This window comes from Salvelinus namaycush, chromosome 1, assembly GCF_016432855.1.
Source record: "Salvelinus namaycush isolate Seneca chromosome 1, SaNama_1.0, whole genome shotgun sequence".
In the NCBI taxonomy this organism is placed as follows: Eukaryota; Metazoa; Chordata; class Actinopteri; order Salmoniformes; family Salmonidae; genus Salvelinus; species Salvelinus namaycush.
Window position 1 is genome coordinate 56,789,828 of NC_052307.1, and position 25,397 is coordinate 56,815,224.

Sequence of the window (25,397 nt, forward strand, 5' to 3'; positions counted from 1 at the left end):
CGACTTGCCTAGTTAAATAAAGGTTACATTTTCTAATTTTTATCAAATGAAATAATGAAGGACAGACTGATTTATAGGTATGCTCATACAAAGTTACATTAAATGTGAATCTTATATACAGTACATAGTGCTGTGAACTCATACATCTTAGCTCATCCCCCTCACTATGGGGCTTGAATAACTGACTTTGCTGAAAATAGACTTCTGGAGAAATACGAATTTGAAGCAGAGCAAACCAACAGCCACCCCCCAGTCACTGTCTATTCACAGTACCTATTTGTCTCACTTGAATGCATTGTGAATGGCTGGGTACTGTTCATGCTGACTCTGAAAGATATTTCATTACTTAACTGTCCATTGTAAATGGGACATATGGAAGTTTGTTCTGGGGATAGAAAACCCTTAGATTGGTTATTTTCTATTGATATATGCAGGATGACACATCCACTTCTGATTGCTATGAATAACAAGGCTTTTTGGACTATGGGAATAACCTCAGAAGGTTAAAATGAAACACTTTGATTTAACATATGACTGATACAGGTCACATGCCCCTGAAATAAGAATAAATATGCCATGTGCAATGGCTTCGATGATCAACAAACACTGTGGGTGTGTAGAGGAGTTGACTGCATAATAAAGAGTAGGCTACATGCCCACGTTCACCTACAGATGTAGGATCTTTATTTGAGACAGATTGCTAAAGCCACAACAACAAAATTCCTGCAGCAACATTAAATGTGAATTATTATGTGGATTATTATTAAATGGACATTTTTGTAGGGGTTGATACATTTTTCATACGGGAAAATCAAGTCTGAAATTGAAAAGAAGCCTTTTCAAACCTCAAATATACCGCAAGTTTTACATTTCCTGCTTTGCAGTAAAATTCTCCTGCAACAGGGTAATCAAATTAAGATCCCACTTCTGTAGACCATCAGGAAACAACACACTTTCTTCTCAATCTAGATTTAAACACAACCTGGTGAGTCTCTCTCTCCCCTGTAATTCCCATTAACATCCCAGTGAGTAATGAGTCTTAGCTGATTAAACATCTTTATCCCTCTCACACACTGATTATCTAAGCCAGAGAGGGATATGCTATCTTCAGGAGGGATGAGAAAACAATCACTACTAACATGCACACACACGAACATGCACATACCCGCGCACACACACACACACACCACACAGATGGGATCATTCCCACAAGTCTTCCAAGTCTAAATCCTAAACTAGATGAAGGATGGTGAGGGGGTTCTGGGAGGGGCTGACAGTATAGTTTCACAAAGTCCTCAGAGGAGTTGTTCAATGCCTGCGGTATTTAATGAATTAATTAACAACATAGTCCTTTGTAAATGAAATACTATGTTCAGTGAGATCTAAAGACTTTAAACTTCGAGGACTGCAAAAACAATTGTTCTACTTTATTACGCATTCATATTTTTTTCCTTTCTTCTTTTCCTAAGGGCAAATCTGTTCCAATATTGTTTGTGCCAAGAAAGCCGGCACTGTCAATTGAGATTTGGCTGTGATTAAATAGCCTACCAAGTTAAATTCAATGTGACATTGCCCCTGCTGTTAAGAAGCCTAAAATTATTTTTATTTGATGGAGAAAGGAAGAGAAGAAGAAGATAAAGTTGGAGAGGGAGAGAATTGCACTCACAAAAATGTTCCATAAACCAAGGCTCTTGATCATGAAGTCAGCGCTTTGCCCGATTAATAAAACCTCCCTAATAAAAATGAGTTGTTAACTTGACTGGGGTTACCATCTGTATGGATCAGTTAGGACATCTAGATGTCAGCCTTTATAAAATATCCCACCCCCTGCTGTCTTTTTCTTATCCTTACTGTTTTAACCACTACTTCTCATCCTCAGTCTCACACAGTATCTTCAGTTCTCTTTTTTCCTTCCATTCTATATTTTCTTGGTCTAATATTCTCGCTGTTTATCTTTTCCCTCCTCTCCTCACAGTGTTCACTGAGGAAATCTAGCAGCTCTGTTGGGGTTCTCTAGCTTGCATAGGGAGCCTGCTGTTCCACCAGCACTCTGCTTACACCAGTGGAGGAGATTCACGTCAAACAGCAGAAAGACAGAGCCACAGGCTGTGAGAGGATGGAAGGGGACGTGGAGGAACTGCATGATTCAACCTCTCCTCACCACCGGCACCAGCCTGTTTCCCATCTATCCCACCACCTCTGCTTTACTGAGCCATATTTAGCAGATGCGGATAGAGACGTATTCAAAGGTAACCCTGTTATTATGACATTACAGGAGACCATTGCCCTTTGAGACATGTTTGTAGAGGGAGAAGAGAGAGAGGACTTGAGTGGCTATTACATTTCCCTATAGCTGTTGACATGTTGAGTTTGAGGTCGAGGATGAGGTTGAAATACAAGTGTTTGATTTCTTAACACGTACTTTGCACAGAGAGAAAGAAAAAAAACGAAGCCATTGAAATAAATTGGTTAAATTGGTATATATTTTTCCTGGAAAGGCCAGATTGTGCAGAGGTCATGATGGGGGCAGTGTTAATAAGGGGATATGGTGGTAACCAGCGGCGACAGAGGGTCAGACAAAAGTCTGTATCGCGGTGGACATGCATGCTTTAATGAATGTAAATGTTCAGAGTCAGACACATACAAACAGTCCCACAGGGAGCTGATCATCACTGACCCTATAATAAACTCTGCGGGACAAGAGGCACCACGCACAGCTTAACTGGAGGCCAGGAGGAACGGTTCAGTAGATGTCAGGCATGGGTCCACCTTGTCTTGTTCAGAAAATAGGGGATAAATGTGATTTTAGTGTGTGTGTGTGTGCATGGAGCTCTTAAGATTTCCAGAGCCAGCACTGTTGAACTAGGGACATCAGCAGAAAGAGAGGGGGCTTTCACACAAGGATGCTTATGAGGGTTATCCTATTTGTTCACTATTTGTTATCCTCGTGGTACATTTATTTGATACACAACCAATATCACAGACTGCATAAGGGAGTGAGGGGGTTGAATGGCAGGTTTTCTGTGTACTCTGACTAGACAGTTTCCCAGCTCGTTTTGTAGTGAGCCTGCTGTATAGAAGTCCCCTCCTGCCGTCCACGGGATGCATAAACCCATCCTCCGTCAACAGTAATAAGACTCCGAGGGGAGAACACACACAGAGTCATTCAAATCCCCTCTGCAAGAAAAAGTCAGCACACTCATGCAAGCAATTAGCAAACAAAAAAACCTACGCACTATTTGTCAAATGATCCATCTGAAGCCCGTAATTGCCTCAACCGGATTTACATACTGAAGGATAATAAGTACAAAATGTATTCTAATGTGACAATGAGGGACCTGACATGGGGCTGAATAGCGATGAGTATTAGCGTTGTCGGGGAGAGTATTTGCATTCAGCTCAAGGCGTGTTGATACATGTACAACAATCAGTGCTATGAGGGAGACCAGAGTCCTTTTATAGAAAAGCTGCCCTCACGTCCTTACTATGGCAATAATACGGCCAGTTTATTCCTCACTTGTGACGACAATAGGCATTGCTGTTGGCAGTACTGCTGGGCAGTAGAGTTGAACAGAGAGAGCCATGTCAGCTTACAAGATCGTGGTGGTTTTAAGACCCTTAAATAAGGAAGTGGTAGGAGACCTAACCAATACCCACTGTAGGGCTGCCTGACACTTGAAAACAGCAGATTGGCTTGTACTCATCACAGCCTGGGGAGAGAAAAAAAAGGAAGATATAACAGTAGGAAGAGAGTTTCATGCAGAGCAACAATCTGTAACAATCAGAGACGGAGAGAAATGCTGTGTCGGAGTACTATCTACAACAGTGTCTATTTTTGCTGTTGCATATACATCAGTATCTATACATATCTGGTTATTTTTTTGTCCCTGTTTTTTTTGGTGGTATATCTGTGTATGTTTTCTCTGTAGATGGACTAACCCATTTCTTTCCTCTACACCGTGGAGCCATCTCTAAGTTGATGTATGAGCCGGTTTTCTCCAGCATTCCTCTCCTGCGTACAGCATGAGAAACATTCAGCACCGCAGGAGCAAAGGAATCATTACTCTTGATATCCACTGATGTGTCTTGACCTGCTTTCCGTAAATGGGTAACACACACAGTCTTTGTTTTCTCGACAATTTGTTCACTGTTACTCTTTTAGACCAAAAAATACAAACGCCTCTGCTGGAAGCTCTTGTATGAGGGATTCCATCTGTGTTTGGGTGTTGCTGAGATACCAGGTTTAATTCATTTTTTCAAACTGTTGCTAGCCATAAAGACTAGTAGCCTATACAATACTAATGTTTGGGTCGGGGATTATAACTTTGTCCACTATTTTACTCCAAAACCAAATATGAAAAATTCAATGTTTACTCTTATTCCATGTACTGTAGGCCCAAGTTAAATTCTCACAATGATAATGAAACTGACAAAGAACCTGAAAGATAAGTCAATAGAGACCATCAACATTTCTTGGTAAAAAGGGTAGCTGGGGGGGGGGGGGGGGGGGGTATGAGGAAGTTCACTGCTTTGGTGTAGTTGAAGAAAACTTCAACTTCAAAACAGTCTCTTGATATTAGCTTTAAGCCATCGGTGCGAGAAAAGAGATGATTCCTGCCCTATCAGTGGTATCAGAAATAGACTGGCAAGGGGCACCGTAGCAAGAGCTGACAATTACCCGTCTTTAATCCAGCCCAATTGAGTGGGACCCCCCACCTGGGCCTGTTGAAGATGACAGATGGTATGAGATATTGCAGTCATTAAAGCAAGAAAACTGTGGCAGATGACCCACCAAGACTCCATCGATCTGGCTCCGCAGCAGGGTCTGGGTTCGACACACTGATTCTGCCCCCCTGACTCCCAACAAAAGTAGAAAAAGGGGGCAACTAAATGAGATGAAGCAAGTGAACGTATATGGATGAAAGCTTTTGGTGTTAGCAGTAATTCTCTGTAGCCTTACTACTGTCTGAGGGGAGGGACTTTATGGATCACAATTAACTGCTGCATCTAACCAGCTAAATATCTAACTTAGTTACACGGTCATGGATTTTCTTTAAAGATCCTGTCTACTTCATGTTTTAAAATAATTAATTAGCTCTCTGCGATCAGAGGTGGTCTATTCTTGAGAGTGACAATAATAGCCTGCTTCCGATAAAGGATTTCAAATAAAGCTTTCTACACAGAACTTTTAAAGAGCTCAATCCATCCATTTTGGTCTACGGATAATTGTCTGCCATCTGTGACAGATCTAACATACTTCTCTCTCCTCAAACGGAGCTGTCTCCAAACACATTGGCTCTCCTTTTTTACTGATCAGGTAAAGAAAGGCATGTGTGATGGCAAATGAATAAGCTTATATGAATAGCTTACACGCATTCTTTCTCAGTCAAATCTACCTCTCACGTACGTCAAAGCCATTGGCCCCATTTCCTGCTAGCTGTTGTGCCATGCCAAATGTGAGGTTTAGCTGAAGCCAATCGCTCCACAGATGGTGGCTGGTAGATCAGTTGAGGACAAACTTTATTTGGTAAAACAAAGCTTTTGGTCCTAGTTTGTCCATTGATTGTGTTCTGAGCACATAGTGGTAATTGTATGCCAAGAGCTTGACTGGCAGAGAACGGAAACACATTTTGAGTCCTTGTCAGTTGTGATTTCGTTTGTGGCTTTAGCTATGGGCGCTAGGCTAAACTTTGTCAGTAAGCAACATGTGAAACATAAGAGATGAAATAGTACTACGGGTATCTGTCTGCAGCACAGACATTTACTTTCCATGTTGTAGCTGCCCTGTAGCACCACAACCACATTAGAGCACACTCTCACTCCCAACAGAGTACCTCATGATTATCATTGCCAGGCTGTCAGCATACAGTCACTGATGTATCAATTCAAAAAAATTCAATGTCAGTATGTATTGATCGGAAATAGTCTGGTTATAGTCTGCTGACACTGGAGAAAAATAATGGAAATAGACGAAAATCAGTCCTCCTACACGCCTCAACTCCCTTTTATTTACTTCACAGGGACCTCAGCTAAAACCCCATATATCCATTGTGCTGATGGCAGGCTATTTTAAACTATCTTCACTCATACAGTTGCAATTAGCAGCTCCAAAGGATTTAATGTTCGACCCACTGGTTGCCCTAAGGAGGCACATTCCCAACTGATCAAAACTGTCTAAAACAGCACTAACGCGTGTGAATGTAAACAAGCAATCACATATGCGTGTACACACACAGGGCTTGTTCGACATTGCAGCTGACATTGTAGGCGACTGCGGACTGACTGATCTATCAAACCTTGCATCGTAAATAACTACTCATTATTATTTGTAAATCAGTCAGTCAGCTACAATTTACCCACAATGCATCACATATTTGAACACACACCCAAGCACAAGAGTGCATTCAGACTCACCACATACATTTGTCTGCCATCTTCAAGTCATGCAAGGACAAGAGACAAAAACCAAGACAGCAGACACAATTATTTGTTCTACAGTATTCTATATCAGAAGTCAGACTTTCCCCACAGAAATACGTTTTCCCCTTTCTTTTCCCTTTGCTTTATCTGAACAGCCTCATTTTTTTTTTAAACTGCCTTCCCTCAGATTACTTTCTGTGCCCTTCAATACCCCTGGCCAGCCTCCATGTTCAGAACAGATTTAGGCACCATGGGTTGTGAGCAAATATTTCCATTTTCTGTCACAAATCCATTTGAGGTCCTGTTTCCTTCTCTCCCTACACACACACACGTAGGGATGTTGCGGTGACCATATTACCACCAGTCATGATTGCAGTAAAATTCCACGTGACCGTTGAGTCACAGTAATCTCCTCTTATGCACTCTGGACATGCGTTGGTTGTACCTAACTCGCTAACAACCATCAGGTGGCTAATGGCCTGGTACTCAGGGCTCTATTGTCCCTCTAACCACTCTGACATCAATGCAAACGAAATCAAGAATCACATCAAACCCTTATCAAAACAGTATGTGCTTTTAAATCTCACCTCAATGTGTTTGATCAATTTGAAAAGAAGTTGAGCAGTTTGAAACTGAGTGGAAAACATGGTAGTTGTGGATGTTGTTTCATAGCCTAACACAACGAAATGGACAGCGCTTTTTAAGGTGACGATTCATTCAAAACACCCATAAGCATATTAGAGCTTATGCATTTGCATAGGCCTATATATGAGCCCAAGCACACCATATAGGCCTAGGCTATACTGTTGGTTCATTGATTGTGCAGAGCAGCTTACAGTGTTAGCCTACAATTATATTGAATTTGTATTTGATTTTGAATAGCCTAGTAATAGGGCTTTTTTTTCTCACAATTAATAGGTTGACATTACCTTTAGCTACAGAATATCTCACACATGCATGCACACACACACACCGTGTATGATACACGTTTCCCTTCCTTACAATATATTCCGTAGAAATGGCAATGTGATGGACACCAGGAGAATTGCAGGCTTGACAAAGTAATGGGGAGAGGTGGAAATTTCCTGACACAGCTAATTAGCAGCCAACCTGAAGTAATTCTTAATTAAAATATGAATTCTCATAGCAAATTAAAAAATAATAATAATAGGAAGACAAAGGAGTCTCAAACTTCTCATTTAAAGACTGGAAGAGTATTCATTAACTCAAACAAATTCTGATATTTTTGTCCCTAATTGGTTTTTTGATCAATCAGATCAGCTATTTTGCCATTCATTGGGCAAAAGGTCAGAATTGGGCTGCTTGTGTGAATGCAGCCATTTAGGCCTATCAAATAATTCATAATAGTCTGTTGTCAGAATGTGTCATCGCATAAAATGTAATTTTAGCATAAAAGCTAAGAGGGGAGCTACAAAAGTTGAGAAATAGTGAGTCTGAAAGCCATCCTGTTAGCTATCTCCCCTCATATGACAAAGTAGTTTGAGGACAACAGACAGGCCCTTCCCTCTCCCCCAGAACGATGGTCACTGCTCGTTCCTGTAGACACTCACTATTTATAAAAAAGGACATCTTCAAACAGCACTTTCTACTGTCCTCCATCACCCAGAGCTCTTGTTTTTGTCATCCTAGAATTCTTCTATTGAAGATAAAACGTTTGCCAAAAAGCCCTGCAGTTTCTTTCTCCACCTGTTCTGTTTGACATCTATAGCACGTCACTGCAACGTTGAGGAAAATCTATAATAAATCGCCTGTAGTTTCTCAATACAAAACCACGTTTCCTGAGCGGTCCTAGCAATAATTGGTTCCTCAGATGACAGAATGAAAACCCACCTGGATCCTGTTCATAGATTATTTCCAATACCCAGACAGTGTTCAGACCTATAAATTATATTTATTTGGCATTCCTATAGCCTAATTTTTTTAAACAAAAAATATCAGTTTTATTGTCACATACACTAGAGCAAATGAGGGTTGTGTGCCATGCTCACAGGTAGAGACAGATTGTTCCCCTTGTCGGCTCGGGTATTTGAACCAGGGAACTTTCGCTTAATGCAGAAATTACAAATATGCTATGATAGGGTCAAGTCATTCACTAGCAACAAGTCCTACCGGGAATAAGCAGAGGGGGGAAAGTAACGCCGTGACACGACACATTCCCTTAAAGCTTTTTCCCCCCATACACAAAACACTATGAAATGATCGATCCCTAGGTTGTTAGTGGGTCCATTAAATGTGTATGTAAAAACATTCAATTTAACAAAACCATTTCACATCCAATTAGTCCATTCTCCCAGTCAAATGCTGACCTAAATATGGACTTTTGTCAGTCTGTACTCATCACCAGATAAATAAATAAAAAACATCATTGGGCAGATGCTTTCACTGAAATAATGATTACCGGCACCATTTAATTCAGTTTTGAATTTGTGGAATAAATTGGTCTATTGAGGTCAGCCTGGGACACCTCATAAGAGGCAGTACAATGTGTTGTATTTCACAGGGGCATGCTGGATTAGGTAATTAATCAAACTGTCTGTGGTGTAATGAGGTTTTACCAGCCCTTTAATCCCCAGAAAATTAATCAACTGGAATTAAACAATTGTGAGCATCTTATAAAAGGTGAAGCCTTAAGCCCAGAAAACCAATAAGCACCCTTCCAGATTTCCCCCCTCTCATATGACCTGTGTCCAGTTGTAAAACACAAATAGATCCAAATGTACATAAATACTCATTTTAACTGGCTCATGATTTAGAATGTTTACAGCAATATTTGATAAACAAATGACCAGAACTACAGGCGAGGGTGAGATACTAACTCAAAATAAGGCAACATGATTTCCCCCAACAACAAAATCATTTCAAACAGTGTCATCTTACCAATATCCATTTCAAGAAATCATACAATATCCAGCCAAAAAAGTGAAAAAACATTTGAAGGACATTTGAGTCTCATCATTAGTCAGAGTGAAAATAATTGCATTTACTAGACTCAGGTCTGCACGATATCAGTATTCTAAAATGAGAATCGTATTAAAAAGCCATGTTAAAAAGCATTTAAAAATACACATACCCACTCACTAGTCAGTGCAGCAGAATTTAGCAAAGAGGTTGGAATAAATAAAGTAAAAGTGTGATTGTGCATGTACGGAATACAGAACAGGAGGACGGGTCAGTTAGTCTCAGTACAAGAAGGTGCCGAAGCTGCCCATGCCGTTTCTCCTGAACTGGTTGTCCTGTATGGAGACAAACATCTCCTGGGAGAGCAGGTTGTCATCTGCCTGGGTCACTCCCAGCTCCTTCAGCATGCTCTTCTGGCGTCGCTGCTTCTTGGCTGACGTGGCCACCAGCTCCCTCTTGATGGCATCATTGCCCTCCGTGAACTCCGGAGGAACGGCGTAACAAGACGAATAGGAGACTGGTTCCTTCACAGAGTGGTCGTCCACCACGATGAGCTGCACGTCCACATCCACCTGCATCTTCCCCTCACCCTTCATGTCCTCGTTCCCTTCTTCTATATCCAGTTGCTCATCTGGAAAATAACGTGAATCCGTTCATGACAGGCGTGTTAACACCTCGCTGTGACATTCAGACCTAATACCACCACTTCCACTTCCTTCTCCATCGTGACATTCGGATGTGTCATGTATGAAAACACCACATCGTCTTGAAATATTACTATATTCTGCTTAAATCAGACTGACAGTGTATTCTAACAAAGACTGCCCCTTGGGATCAATGGTAGATAATTGCCTTGCTCTTACCTTTTCAAATCCAAATGCGAGCAGCCTCTTTTCGACGTTTAAAGTGGGGAATGGAGTGTTGAGAAATGTTTTATTAACAGCTTTTTTGCAAATTCCGGATGGGAAATAACAAAGGACCATAATGGACATCATCTTTTCAATAACAACGCAAATGACAATTACTACCCAGTTGTTGGCTTAGTAGTGTCTCCGCAAAATTCATGAATGTTGTAGATGACATTTTTAAAGGGTAATCTGAAGAGAAGAGATAGCTTTGTTTATTTCGTTTTTTTAAGGTCAAATTTCTGCCACTTTCGCTCATTCTCCTGTCTGGGGTAGAGGTATTTATTCCTGTGTACTGGGGTTAAACAATAAGGGACATTCCATTAGAGGACGTCAGAGTGTGAGGGAGATGAAGAGAGCACTCCAGACGTATTTTAAGCCATGCCACCTTCAGCTGCACCTTTTATTCTGTAGCTGCCCTAGACTGAAGGTCAAGCACATTTTCTCACAAACTTCCCAGTGAAACCAACTCAGCCTTCCAGAGACAGTAAACCCATTGATGTGGGAAATACTGAGTAAGACTTGGTTAGTACCTAGTCTCGTGTGACAATCCTGTCTTGTTGATTCTACCTATGGAAGTCTATTGGAACTTCAGTATTGGATTATGTGCTTGAATGGGAGCGCTGGTATTCAACGCTCAAACAAAATCTTCTAAGTAGAAATTACATTTCCCCTCAGAGGCATTAGAGTGATTTGGAACGCCACCGACGCAAAATATGTGATAGATTTGATAAGTGTCAATGCATCACTAGTTCCCATCTAGACTCTGTTTTACGCCACCCTTTTTAAAATATTTTTTATATATCATATTCCTGAGGAAAACTCCCCCAGGCTTTGGAACTAGTTCATACCTGTAGGGGTGTCTTTCTGTGCAGCCTCGCCCAGTACAGCATCACTAGGTTTGACCAGGATCACTCCGTATCCCTCGTTGTTGTGGATCACATTGTTCACCATGGTGATCTTAGGCATGGTGTCCAGCTCATCAGCAAAGTCCTGGGGGGGGGGGGGGTTGAAGGGATGGCGGAAATTGACAGATGAGCAACAGAGAGTGGGGGAAAGACAGGCATAAACAGAGTCATCACGTCGGTCTTCCTGCTTAAGTTGTCCTGGCCAAGTCCAGCACACCGAGCAGAGAGACAACAGGAAGGAAAGCTCTGTGTGAGGGAGCGATAAAAAACACACTACCGTTCTAGCCTCGGGGAATGAGATAAGACCCCAGAACTCGTCTGAAGGTGACAAGGGAAATAAGTCCATATTTGTTTTTGTGGTGTGTGTGTGTGCATTTTAACATCTTTCTCCACTAAATTCAATTTCGGTTGAGGGAAGATAATGCCACAGGCTTAGAATTGAACTGAACCTAGGAAGAGATGGAGGTTGGATGTGCTAGTGCTGGGAGCAGTAATATACAGATTGGTAAATGACCAGTAGAACTTCAAATCTCTCACCTTGATCAGGATCCCTTCTTTGCAGTGATGTATGCCATTTCCCACCATACTGCAGACACTGCCAGGGTAGATCTCCACACCAGCTCCCTATAGCACAACAGTTATCAGCATGTAGACACACAGCTAGGCTACTGCACGGCCTCAGACACACACAATGATTAACACGAGCTAGATTTGTACTAATAAAAAAAATAAAGCCACCATGAAAGAGTGATGAGCGTCAATGACCTCTCACCTTAGAGCCGTAGAGGTCACACATGTTCATGGACAGGTGGGCTGACGTCCGCACAATGACACCTGTCGTCTCGCACTGAAGGACACAGTTCTCCATCTCCAGCTTACCCTGACGTACACCTGGAGACAAGAGGGAAATAAGATGAAGATTGACACTAGGAGGTAAATAAAGAGGCCAGCTAGATCCTAGTATTCCGAATGCGTGTATGACCATAACCCCATTCTCCTCCTGGAAAGTCATTGATATATGGCTGTTGCCAGATGTTAAGCAGTGCCAGCAGCTTAGGCAGAATTACTAACGCAGGACAATGGGTAGTGTTGGGAGGCAGGGTAGATGTAGAGGCAGCATCACATTGGGAGGAGGACTCACAGAGGATGCCTTCGATAGCGTCGTGCTGGATGAACTTGACATTGGAGACCTTCACGTCGGCTCCTGTTGACTCCACAAACGAGTCCCCTTTGTTCTTCTTCTCAATCACCACCTCATCAGGTAGGCCGAACCCTGAAAAGAAAGAAGATTTATTAGCCTAAAATCAGGGCGTAAAATGTTTTTTTTTGGTCCACCAGCCACCAGAGCAGGTAGATTTAAAAATCTACCAGCCACTCAGCTCTTCCCCCCCCCCCCCCCCACCCCCCACAAAAAAAAACAGGAGAGCATGCTTTGTAGTTTTTCTAAAACAAATTCATTACTAGTAAGAAGTAATGTGGTATATTGTTTCATTAAATTTGTGGCCTGAGTATTTGGTTTGCGCTTAGTGGGACTATCATTTGTTTTCAACAGGAGAATGACCCAAAACACACCTCCAGGCTGTGTAAGGGCTATTTGACCAAGGAGAGTGATGGAGTGCTGCATCGGATGACCTGGCCTGCACAATCACCCAACCTCAACCAAATTGAGATGGTTTGAGATGAGTTGGACCGCAGAGTGAAGGAAAAGCAGCAAACAAGTGCTCAATATATATATATATATATATGGGAACTCCTTCAAGACTGTTTGAAAAGCATTCCTCATGAAGCTGGTTGAGAGTATGCCAAGAGTGTACAGAGCTGTCATCAAGGCAAAGGGTGGCTATTTGAAGAATCTCAAATATATTTTGATTTGTTTAACACTTTTTTGGTTACTACATAATTCCATATGTATTATTTCATAGGTTTGATGTCTTCATTATTATTCTACAATGTAGAAAATAGAAAAAAATAATGAAAAACCCTTGCAATGAGTAGGTGTTCTAAAACTTTTGACCGGTAGTGTATGTCTGCGGCAGAGGGACAAGAGAGCCATGAAAAAGGCATTTTGATCGGTCATGGAGTTAAGTGCTGAAAACATGTTGGCTCAACATTTAAAGAGATGGCGAACAAGCAATAGAATGATGAGCCATTAGGTTTTGGCGTAGGTACAGCCGACTAGCGCTAGCTAACATTAACTACCTAGCAATAATCTAAACTTGGAGTCACAGTATCGATAGGAACTCTGTAAAAACAATAGCGCAATACTCTATTACTGTATTGATCCCCCCCCCCCCTCACCAACTGTACATAGAAAGAATACATTTAGATTAAATTGCATTTGCTCCATCTTTGCATGCTGACAGCTGGGACAACTGGGTCATGGCTCAATGGCCACAGTGTTGGGTCCGAACACTCCTTCCAACCTCGCAGTGGTGTACATGACAAGTAGCGATTCAGCACAATTCCAGGCAGGCAGAATGTGATGGACAGTGTTCTGACGGCTAGGGTTCATTATTCTCTGTTCCTTGACAGATGGCCTGGAGACAGGTGTTCCACAATGTGGCCAACAATTCTACAGCACTGGCTAGGTTCCACACGCTGCCATTGGAAAGGCCAAAGGCTGAATATCGATTGGTAAAGTCATAGGCCCATGCACACATCCAGGAGAGGAAAACCCTATTCCCAGTGGGCTTCATGACTGGTAAAAATGTGCTGCTACTTAGAGAATTAAACAAATTTAAACACTAAAACGGATTGCAGATCACGAATGCAGTCTGTTCTTAACAAGTGCTGACTGACTGAACCTCCTCACTAATGAATTCTAATGTCTGCTCAGGAACACGCTTTTTGGAAAATCTTGCACTACTTATTATGAAGATAGATCATATGCATTTTTCCCCCTCTGTCTTTGATACAGCAATATCCAAAAAGCAATAAACGCCTGTGTGTGCCCTGCTCCTCTAAATATCAAAGGCTCTTTGGTGGGAGGGAGAATTCTATTATGGTAATCCGGCAGTGGTCTAATTGAGTTGCTCTTTTCCTGTCGTGGTGCAGTGCCAGGCAGCGCTGCATCTTATTTCCACACCCTCTTTATCTCAGCTTTCAGGGGTTTCCTAGCACCACAGGAGGGCACGCACATAGAAACAGACGCATGTAAACAGCCCCTCCAATCTCCCCTCCCTCTATCCAACTCGGCAGGCCCTCCATTTGCATAAAGAGACTGACACGGCGCCTCTGCTCTGACCTCTCCTCGCCCGCGCTAGCCTTCTCTATGCATTAATATCATCCCTGTTCAAATGCTTACTGCGCCAGCAAGCTCTATTTTATTCCCGAGGGCTCCCTCTGTACATCTCACATCCTCTCTGCAATACGTTCATTTCACTCCATGTGCTGTAGATTGAGTGGTTGTTTTACCGTCAACAGGCATTAACACACCACATAGTACAGCCAGTACCATAAAAGTATAAACTGCAGGTGAACACTTGATTTCATCTGAAACACTTACACAAGTGTTCAATATGAAAATAACTTCCATGGCCATAACAGTACTTCGCAGCACATTAGTCACAGATATAGCAACAGATTCTTTAGTGACAGAAAGGCATGGAAGGATTCAGACAACCTGCAAAATGTGTTGAACAACTCCCTCACATAACAAAAAAAGCAGAGGGACATTTTTGCAATGACTGAACATCAGACTTCAATAAATGGAAAATAGAAAATCAGCAGAGGCCTCTTGCTGGATTCAGATAGTGGAATCTGGATTTTCGCAATACCAAGCCTCCAGATTCTACTCCTCATTACCTGAATCCAGCAAGAGGCATCCCTGGCTGGCTAATAGCAACAAAGGATACATAACATAACATAAATACATAACAGTGCAGGTTGCGGAGGGGAGGACGCCTCATAATAATGGCTGGAAATGGATAGAATGGAATGGTATCAAACATGTGTTTGATACCATTCCATTCCAGACATTGTTATGAGCGGTCCTCCCCTCAGCAGCCTCCACTGATACATACAGGTAACTGACAAAATAAAGGAAACAACAAAGTGTCTCAATAGGGTGTTGGGCCACCACGAGCCGGAACAGCTTCAATGCACCTTGTCATAAATTCTACAAGTGTCTGGAACTCTATTGGAGGGATGCAACATTCTTCCACAAGAAATTCCATAATTTGGTGTTTTGTTGATGGGGGTGGAATCTCCCATACGTGTTCAATTGGGTTGAGATCTGGTGACAGACGGCCATGGCAAATGGTTTACATCGTTTTAAGTCAGGAACCACGCCTGTGTGGAAGCACCTGCTTTCAATATACTCTGTAGCCCTCATTGAGTTGTTTCTCCATTACTCTGGCAGTTACCTGTACATACATACAGCAGTAGTGCATCCTGCCATTATAAAGGCTGCTTGCAGAAATGTGAAACATTACCTTCCACTGTTATGGAGTCTGGGATACTAATGGAGCTGGTGACATTGTAGTGTCCTGGAAGGATGATGACCACGTCTCCCTCGTAGCAGGCACTCACAGCCAGCAGGGGCTCACTGTGAAACTAATATTTAAACACAGAGCAGTTCCAGTACACAGTCGGTCTATACAACACAGATCTGAGCACACGACTAAACAAAGAAAGACACAAAAACACATGTTTTCTGCTTCTAACGTCTCAGTGGTATACAAAGATACTAGAGCCGAGGCATTCAGGCAAACAGACACAGCTTCTACAAATCCTGGTGGAATGCCAGTGTACAGGAACTAGGGAGGTCAAATTAAAAAAAGCCCACACACCTTAGCAAATCCCAGCGCATTAGACCAATACACAAGTGTGACATAGTTAGAGAACTTAACCATTGGGTTTCATATCTGGTCATCTCATTAAACAGGCCATTTGAAATGGAAACCTGGGCAAACTTACATTTGACAAAATACAATATGCCTAAGAATGGACAAATGTCATGGATGTAAAAACATATTTAAAAAATAAACGATTTTATTTGTTTGCCATACTTGTACTTCAAACTCTTCCCCTGAGAATTTGGGCCCTAGCTTGTCTGCCATCAGGCTCTGCAGCTGGCTGACTGTAGTGGAGACAGACACGACATGGACCATCCGGCCACCTGAGACACGAGGCCCCTTGGCCCTGCACGACTGCTGCCCTGAGTTCACCTTGTATCCCAGCACATACCTGCAGTGTCAGGAGAGAATACATTTATGTAGAAGAACACAATGGTACAGCATTGGACAACGCAGAATGGTTGCATCTACACTTTCCAATAGCGTCTCAAAGTATAGGCCAGGGGAGGCTGCTGAAGGGAGAATAATTGCCGGAACGGAGCAAATTAAATGGCATCAAACACCTGGAAAACCCATGTGTTTGATACCATTCCACTGACTCCGCTCCAGCCATTACCACGAGCCCGTTCTCCCCAATTAAGGTGCCACCAAGTGTGCGTTAGTAGTAACTATAAATTAAATTGCTGTCCCTCTTTTGTATTCTAACCAGAATATGATGCATTGAACTGGACTGTAGTGTACTGTCATTCTGTGAGAGGTTTCTCTCTCAACTGGGGCAGTATAGGTCAAACATGCTAGCTCAGGGACAGAGGTGAATCCAATAGCCTTTACTCAGTCTTCCTATTTTTCCCTCTGTTAGGAGACCAACTCCATCAGTCACAACTACTCCCTCACACACTCTGCAGAGGCACTGATAGCTCCTCTCAGTCTTCCCACCCCGTGTCCCCTTGGCCAGCTACCTGAGCAGCGGGTTCTCAATGATCCGGAGTTTGCGCTTCAGAGCCTCCATCTGCTCGTACATCCTTAGGCCCTCCACCATGGACACGTTGTCCAGCTCCGACTCCGAGTCGCTGCTGATGCCGTTCCGCAGGCTAGAAAACTCCTGGAACTTCTGAGAGCAGCGTGCCAAAAGAGAGTAATACTCTGCCACAAGTCCAGCAGGCACCCGATCCTCCAGAATATCATAAAACCTACAGGGTTGACAGCCACAGAGGGAGAAATACTGATTTTGTTTTCCTTAAAACACAATCGCATTATGAGGACTGCTGGGAACAAACTGTTCAGCCACATTGGAGGGCAACGAGAGGTTAAGGTGGGATAACTCTAGAGGAGATGGTCAGAGCACAACATTGTTTGTTTGTCAGGCATTTGAAAATGTTCTTAACCATTATTTGGAGAAAGAATGGAGGGTCTCGATTCTATCTAAGGAGCCGGTCATGAATGGTTTAAAGACATTCTTTGTCTATTAAAAGCAAATTGGCAACAGTGTCCTTGGTATAAACTAGGAGCTGATGGGTCTAACATTAACAAGCTTGTGGATTTCTGCTGAAGCCAATAAGATATCTTAACCCTCTTCTCCACCCATAAAAAAAATAGGAGACGCCACAGTATGCTCACAATCCCCAGGTACATACTGCCATCTAGTGGCCAAGGAATAATCTGCACCCTCTCACTAACAGCATTGAACATATCCAGCTCTAACCATTAGACACAGAGCTTGCTCAAGTGTTCCTGAACTGCACTCATTTACAATGCTCTACAGGTTCCTATGCCATATGGCCATTCTGATAGCGGCATTAAAATAATGGGTTCAAGCTAGCCGTGTCATTGGCAGATCTGAACCAATACAGCCTAAATGAGAATGTGCCAATCTAGCCCACACACACACACTGACTAATCTTCCCATTCCCCCCCCACTTTCACCCTTCTACACGTACAGCCTGAGGCGGGGCTCCACACATCTGACAAAGTAGTCAAAGTCATCATCCTCGTCCTCGTCGTCCCACTGTCTCCAGATGTGTTTGTAGAAAAACCTAAGAAGAAAAAGGTTTGAGACAGTTCAGACAAGAGATTTCACAGCACAGAAGCAGAACCAGTTGCTCCAGTGTATTATCGGTCTGTCACACCACGAAATTTGAACACACCTTTCTGTTATTTAGTATCACATAAGAACTAGTCCATATATTTTTTTTTTCCTGCCGCTGTAATGTGACGGGTGATGTCGGTTCTGTCTCGTCTGTCAAATCAAACTTTGTCACATGCGCCGAATACAACAAGGGTAGACCTTACCGTGAAATGCTTACTTACAAGCCCTTAACCAACAGTGCAGTTCAAGAAGAGTTAAGAAAATATTGACCAAATAAACTAATGTAAAGAATTATAGAAAGTAACACAATAAAATATCAATAACGAGGCTATATAACTTACAGGGTACCGGTCCCGAGTCAATGTGCAGGGGTTAGGGATGAAAGTAGAGGTCGACCGATTATGATTTTTCAACGCCGATACCGATACTGATTATTGGAAGACCAAAAAAAAGCTGATACCGATTAAATCGGCCGATTTTTTAAATGTATTTGTAATAATGACAATTACAACAATACTGAATGAACACTTATTTTAACTTAATATAATACATAAATAAAATCAATTTAGCCTCAAATAAATAATGAAACATGTTCAATTTGGTTTAAATAATGCAAAAACAAAGTGTTGAAGAAGAAAGTAAAAGTGCAATATGTGCCATGTAAGAAAGCTAAAGTTTAAGTTCCTTGCTCAGAACATGAGAACATATGGAAGCTGGTGGTTCCTTTTAACATGAGTCTTCAATATTCCCAGGTAAGAAGATTTAGGTTGTAGTTATTATAGGACTATTTCTCTCTATACGATTTGTATTTCATATACCTTTGACTATTGGATGTTCTTATAGGCACTTTAGTATTGCCAGTGTAACAGTATAGCTTACGTCCCTCTCCTCGCTCCTACCTGGGCTCGAACCAGGAACACATCGACAACAGCCACCCTCGAAGCAGCGTTACCCATGCAGAGCAAGGTGAACAACTACTCCAAGTCTCAGAGCGAGTGACGTTTTAAAACGCTATTAGCGCGCACCCCGCTAACTAGCTAGCCATTTCACATCGGTTACACCAGCCTAATCTCGGGAGTTGATAAGCTTGAAGTCATAAACAGCGCAATGCTTGAAGCATTGCGAAGAGCTGCTGGAAAAACACACACAATTTCTGTTTGAATGAATGCTTACGAGCCTGCTGGTGCCTACCATCGTTCAGTCAGACTGCTCTATCAAATCATAGACTTAATTATAACATAATAACACACAGAAATACGAGCCTTAGGTCATTAATATGGTCGAATCCAGAAACGATCATCTCTAAAACAAAACATTTATTCTTTCAGTGAAATACGGAACCGTTCCGTATTTTATCTAACGGATGGCATCCATAAGTCTAAATATTACTGTTACATTGCACAACCTTCAAATGTTATGTCAAAATTACGTAAAATTCTGGCAAATTAGTTCGCAACGAGCCAAGCGGCCCAAAGTGTTGCATATACCCTGACTCTGCGTGCAATGAACGCAAGAGAAGTGACACAATTTCACCTGGTTAATATTGCCTGCTAAACTGGATTTCTTTGAGCTAAATATGCAGGTTTAAAAATATATACTTCTGTGTATTGATTTTAAGAAAGGCATTGATGTTTATGGTTAGGTACAGTCGTGCAACGATTGTGCTTTTTTCGCAAATGTGCTTTTGTTAAATCATCCCCCGTTTGGCGAAGTTGGCTGTCTTTGTTAGGAAGAAAGTCTTCACACAGTTCGCAACGAGCCAGGCGGCCCAAACTGCTGCATATACCCTGACTCTGTTGCAAGAGAAGTGACACATTTTCCCAAGTTAAAAGAAATTCATGTTAGCAGACAATATTAACTAAATATGCAGGTTTAAAAATATATACTTGTGTATTGATTTTAAGAAAGGCATTGATGTTTATGGTTAGGTACATGTTGGAGCAACGACAGTCCTTTTTCGCGAATGTGCATCGCATCGATTATATGCAACGCAGGACACACTAGATAAACTAGTAATATCATTAACCATGTGTAGTTAACTAGTGATTATGATTGATTGATTGTTTTTTATAAGATACGTTTAATGCTAGCTAGCAACTTACCTTGCCTTCTTACTGCATTCGCGTAACAGGCAGGCTTCTCGTGGAGTGCAATATAATCAGGTGGTTAGAGCGTTGGACTAGTTAACCGTAAGGTTGCATGATTGAATCCCCAAGCTGACAAGGTAAAAATCTGTCGTTCTGCCCCTGAACAAGGCAGTTAACCCACCATTCCTAGGCCGTCATTAATACAAGAATGTGTTCTTAACTGACTTGCCTAGTTAAATAAAGGTGTAAAAAAATATATATATATAAAAATCGGCCAAATCGGTGTCCAAAAATACCGATTTCCGATTGTTATGAAAACTTGAAATATGCCCTAATTATTCAGCCATTCCGATTAAATCGGTCGACCTCTAGATGAAAGGGTTACCGGCTTCACGATGAACCACGGTAAAAATCCAGACGATAATTTTTACTATCATTAAAACCGTGTTTGATTACCACGGTTTGAAAAACTCACTGTAAATACTGTCCAGCATCAACCAAAGTTAGCATTGTCTGATGCAGGCGCAGCATGCAACGTGGGTTTTGTTGTGTGTGAAAACATGACTGAAGGCAGTGACAGCCCTCGGGAGATTTTTCAGCCTTCTAAGAAGACCAAATCTGAAGTGTGTAAAAATATTTTGATTTTTAGGGGAACTTAATCGAAGATGGTAACCCTGTCTGCAGAACATGCAAAAAAAAAATTGCTGCGAAAGGGGGCAACACTTGTGACCAACACCCACTACTTTATAGCGATTGCAAGGCAAGCTTTTACCTCAATGCATGATGTGGGGAATTCGGAATGGGTGAAAAATGCCATGGTTTGTCTGTTTAACTTGCAAATAGCTTGTCAATAACGTAGACTGAAGCTTTCAGTGTTACCTAATCTTGTAAAAACACTACACGTTGTTCTGCTGCTGTATGCGTCGTGTGTCTGCAGACTCTATTCACCCATTGCACAAGTTATGTACAGCCAGAAGAGGACTTCCTAGGTTCTGGCCTTTCTAGGGAGTTTTTCCTAGCCACTGTGCTTCTACACCTGCATTGCTTGCTGTTTGGGGTTTTAAGCTGGGTTTCTGTACAGCACTTTGTGACATGAGCTGATGTAAGAAGGGCTTTAAAAATCATTTTGATGTAGTTTAGTCACCCAAACAACATATTTTGTTCATTTACAATCCGGCAGACGTTGACTTGGTTGTAAAAGTGTTCCAACAGGAGACACACTATAGACTCCTATACAAGAATCCTGTATTTATGTCAATTGTTGGGCTCATCGCAATTATCACTGTCTTCTTAAGACTCATTTGTATTCATGTAAATTGTGCATGGGGTCATTGCATATTCTCAAATGCAACACAGAAGATAGACTGTGTGTGTGAACAATAATAATTATAATGTAACACCAATATTAATAATACATTTTCTATTCTTGTTTACGGAGTGAGCGTGCAGCAGGCAAACCCAGTGATGCTACTGGTCCCTCCTCTACAGTTGTGACACTCGAGCAAGCATTTAAAAAAGGCAGGCTGCTTATGCACCCACATCAAAAAAATGCTCAAGACCTCACTGCAGCCCTTTCATTAAATTGAGAGGCCTGGCTTTCTGAGGCTGATGAAGGTTGCTGTGCCTCACTACAAAGTGAATGCTGCTAATTTTACTTATTATTTTGTTTATTTGATTGCTTAAGGTTGTGTTCATTTAAACTTACACTCAGGAAACTTTTACCTCATGGCGCCATCGTTAATGTTATTATTTTAATGTTTATGCACACAAAAAGTGCATAGTGCTGCTAATTCTATTTGTTGGTTTTCAATATAAAATTTGGTGAAATGATTTCAGTGTGTGTATCAGTACTTTATGAACATTTCCAGCACATTTTAACAATACCGCGATAATACTGATAACCGTGGTCACTATAACCGTGATATGAAATGTTCATGCCGTTTCATCTCTAGCGGAGGTACAGGTTAGTTGAGGTAATATGTACATGCAGGTAGGGGTGAAGTGACATGTCATGTCCATTGACATTATTCTGAGTGCTTTTGTAAAAAAGTTTACATAATGCAGCTTTTAACCACTCCAAAAAAGAAGTTATTCTAAAGTTCTATCAAGCGGACAAAAAGACAAGAGGGATACATTTTCACACACACAGTAAGAGATGTTAGTCAGGCACAGCCAAAATGAATGGCAGTTCCTCCCCATGCAAAGTCCTACAACAAGAGGCCTGTTTCAATCATTGTTATGGCGGGGGGGGCAAATCGCCCTGGGAACTTTTTCTGGTGCTTTCTAATCTGACATGAAAATAATAAAATGTGGCTTTAACAGCCTTTTGAATAAAAACCTCAGCAGTTTTATTAACAACAGGGACTTACCGGAGGTGCTCAAGTGCCAGTGCAGTCTGGTCAAAGTCCCCAGACTCATCAAACACCACATGGAGCTCCTGCAGAGGCACTTTGTGCAGCGTGGCCTCTAAGAGGGTATTCATGGCCGCCTCTGTGAGCTCGCAGCCTCTCGTCTCACACTGCAGGGGCACCACCAGCTTCACCTTGGCTTTCAGCTCCTTATAGTTCATATCCACCACCTGAGGAAAGGTGCACAAGTATGAGGTTGTAACCTTCATATGACAATTTTTCAAGGGTAAATGGTTAGGCTACCCTGTTTGACTACTTCTGCTCCACTGATCAGATCCAACCATCTGTATAACATTGGGGAAAAAAGCTGTTTCACTGTTTAACCAGACCTCTGGATTCAGATTCCCTATAAAACTGCATCCAGAGTGCAACTGGTCCAATTCATTCATGCAGTGTACAAAGCACAGCTCCTTTAGACAAGTCTCTTGCTGGGAAATCTTTCAGGTCGAAGTGACTTACCTCCACTAGCACATCAAACACGTCTGTGCACCACTGTGCCTGCCAGTCACAAGGCTCCAGAACCTTCTCCAGGTAGTCAGCTGTGAAGGCCTTCACCTCTGATGTTTTACAATCACCTGTGCAAAACAGCATAGACAGCATCTGAGACAACACCTCAAGTCAGCTTTGTTTTGATTTTTCACTGGGAGCCCTTGAAGATCGATCAATATGGTTGTAGTAATCATCTTTCATCCTCTTTAGCCAGTAAACCTGACAACTGAATTGATGCAAGACCGTGTAAGGTTACATACCTAGCATGTAGTCTTGATAGGCTTTGAATCTCTCGTAATAAAGCAGTTCATTTGTCTGAAAGGTGTCAGGAAGGGATGCATCTCCTACGCTTTCGTCACGTTGCAACTGAGTACCAGCGATATCAGGGTTGAAGTAGTCTGTGCCGCTGTCACCGTCATCCTCCTCATTCTGAAAAAGTCCTGTGTTAGAAAATAAAGTAAAAGTTAGATTGATATATCATTTACTACGTGGATGCATAGTGTAACGTGGTTTCCTTCCCTTATGCCCTATCCTTCATGATCTATTACTGATCAGGCATGGCCTAGCAGCGGGTATTGATCAAGGGGAAACGAAATAATTCCATGGATAGGTACTGATATATTTTCTCTCTCTAACAGTTCTTTGAAATACAGAAAATAGAGATGAAATTAGATATACCTAGCCTTATTTGCTGTTATGAGTTAACAGTTGGTGGCATTGCATGTTTAGCTAGTTACAGTAACATTAGATAACTAACGTTAGCTAAGTAAATTGACAAACGTGTACGTTAGCTTGCCAACATTATTAGCTAGGCTAGCTGCACGGTTGAGATGTGCAACAATAGTTACTAAACAAAACCTTGTCTGACAACATCTTCTTGTCGCAAATTAAAATCTCTGGCGTCCTCTTCTAATTCGACATTTGACTCCAAATCCACTTTGCCTGTCTTGTTCTGTCCACTTTCACTTGAAGTAATTGAATCTGCTGTCGACATCATTCTATCCGCCGCCGTTTCTCCTGCTTCAAACTGAGGCTCCGTCATAGATGAACAACCGTCTTCTTCAGCCAATGTACAACTTTCAAACTAGGCCACAGCAGGGGTTCGAATGTACAATAAAATTCAGCACTAAAATGACAGATGAGTTAGCTAACTAACTGTGCCTTTGCTAAGAAATGCACTTTCACATTGCTCATTTCAAAATTTCCCCGGTTTACGGAGTCTCGACCAATGAGCATTGCCGTTGGCTAAAGGTTTGGCATGGTTGCGTTGATGGGCGTTCCCAATTGGTAAATTAAATATTTTTGCATCTGAGCTCCTAGAGTGTGCGGCTCTCCTTTATTTTTAAGTTTTCTACTCCGCGAGCAAGCACCTCGCCTAAATAGGTGTGCGTTTTTTTTTTTTCTAGATCGTTCCCAATAGTAAACCAGTTCTTGTTTTATTTTATTTTTTGACATATGAGTGCAAATGTATCACAAATTGTAAAGAATCTTTGATAATATGTTAAATCAGAGACATTTATATACAAAGGAAATGCCTGGTCTTCCCTATACCTTTGACCTGTTATATTGTTTATTCAGATCAGTGCATATGGGAGCCTCCGGAGGAAGTTGAGGAACGCACTTTGACTATTGAGATGCAGAACAAAAATAATAAAGAGAGAGATAGAGGAAAAATATAGAGGGGGAGAAAGAGATACAAAGATAGAGGGGAATAAAGAGATATAGAGATAGAGGGAAGAGAGAGAGTTATCCTTGACCGAGATAAAAGCCTTAAAGGGATACTTTGGGATCTCTGCAATGAGGCCCTTTATCTACTTCCCCAGAGTCAGCTGAACTCGTGGATACCATTTTATTGCCTCTGTGTCCAGTACGAAGGAAGTTAGAGGTAGTTTCTTGAGCCAATGCTAACTAGCATTAGCACAATGACTGGAAGTCTATGGGTATCTACTAGCATGCTAGCAGATACCCATAGTCTTCAAGTCATTGCGCTAGTTAGCAACTTCCTTCAAAATGTACATAACATAACAATTGTATCCACAAGTTCATCTGACTCTGGGAAAGTAGATAAAGGGCTTTATTACCAAAATTCCAACGTATCCCTTTAACATTTTTCACGTTCAAGCTACTGCTGACAGCATCCTTTTCAGTGGTGGAGTGGGAATACAGTCATTGTTTCTGGGCAGTGTTTTACACACCAAGCAGTAATCCTGACTGAGGTAATAGTGAGTCAATGATGTCGTTTCAGAGGGACAGTGCACAGATGGAAGGAATGAGTAAGAAAGAGCAGAATGAGAAGGGGGGGAAGAGTGGGGGATGTCAAGAATAAGACTTTAAAATGAGATGGACAGTGGTGACTGGTGACGTCCTGATCCTAGTCAG

At 41.8% G+C, this 25,397-nt stretch overlaps 1 protein-coding gene across 1 annotated transcript; it reads right to left on the reverse strand.

The window, feature by feature from the left end:
• Positions 1-8,985: 8,985 nt before the first annotated feature.
• On the reverse strand, positions 8,986-24,219 carry LOC120046119 (SHC SH2 domain-binding protein 1-like). Its single transcript, XM_038991093.1, has 13 exons — positions 23,877-24,219; positions 23,279-23,458; positions 22,989-23,104; positions 22,491-22,699; positions 17,886-17,981; positions 16,908-17,138; positions 16,162-16,339; positions 15,586-15,706; positions 12,294-12,425; positions 11,925-12,043; positions 11,690-11,776; positions 11,096-11,237; positions 8,986-9,970 (listed from the first exon to the last, which is right to left on the reverse strand). The coding sequence occupies exons 1-13, from the start codon at positions 24,058-24,060 to the stop codon at positions 9,621-9,623; spliced, it is 2,145 nt and encodes a 714-aa protein (XP_038847021.1). The 5' UTR covers positions 24,061-24,219; the 3' UTR covers positions 8,986-9,620.
• Between the last annotated feature and the right edge of the window lie 1,178 nt (positions 24,220-25,397).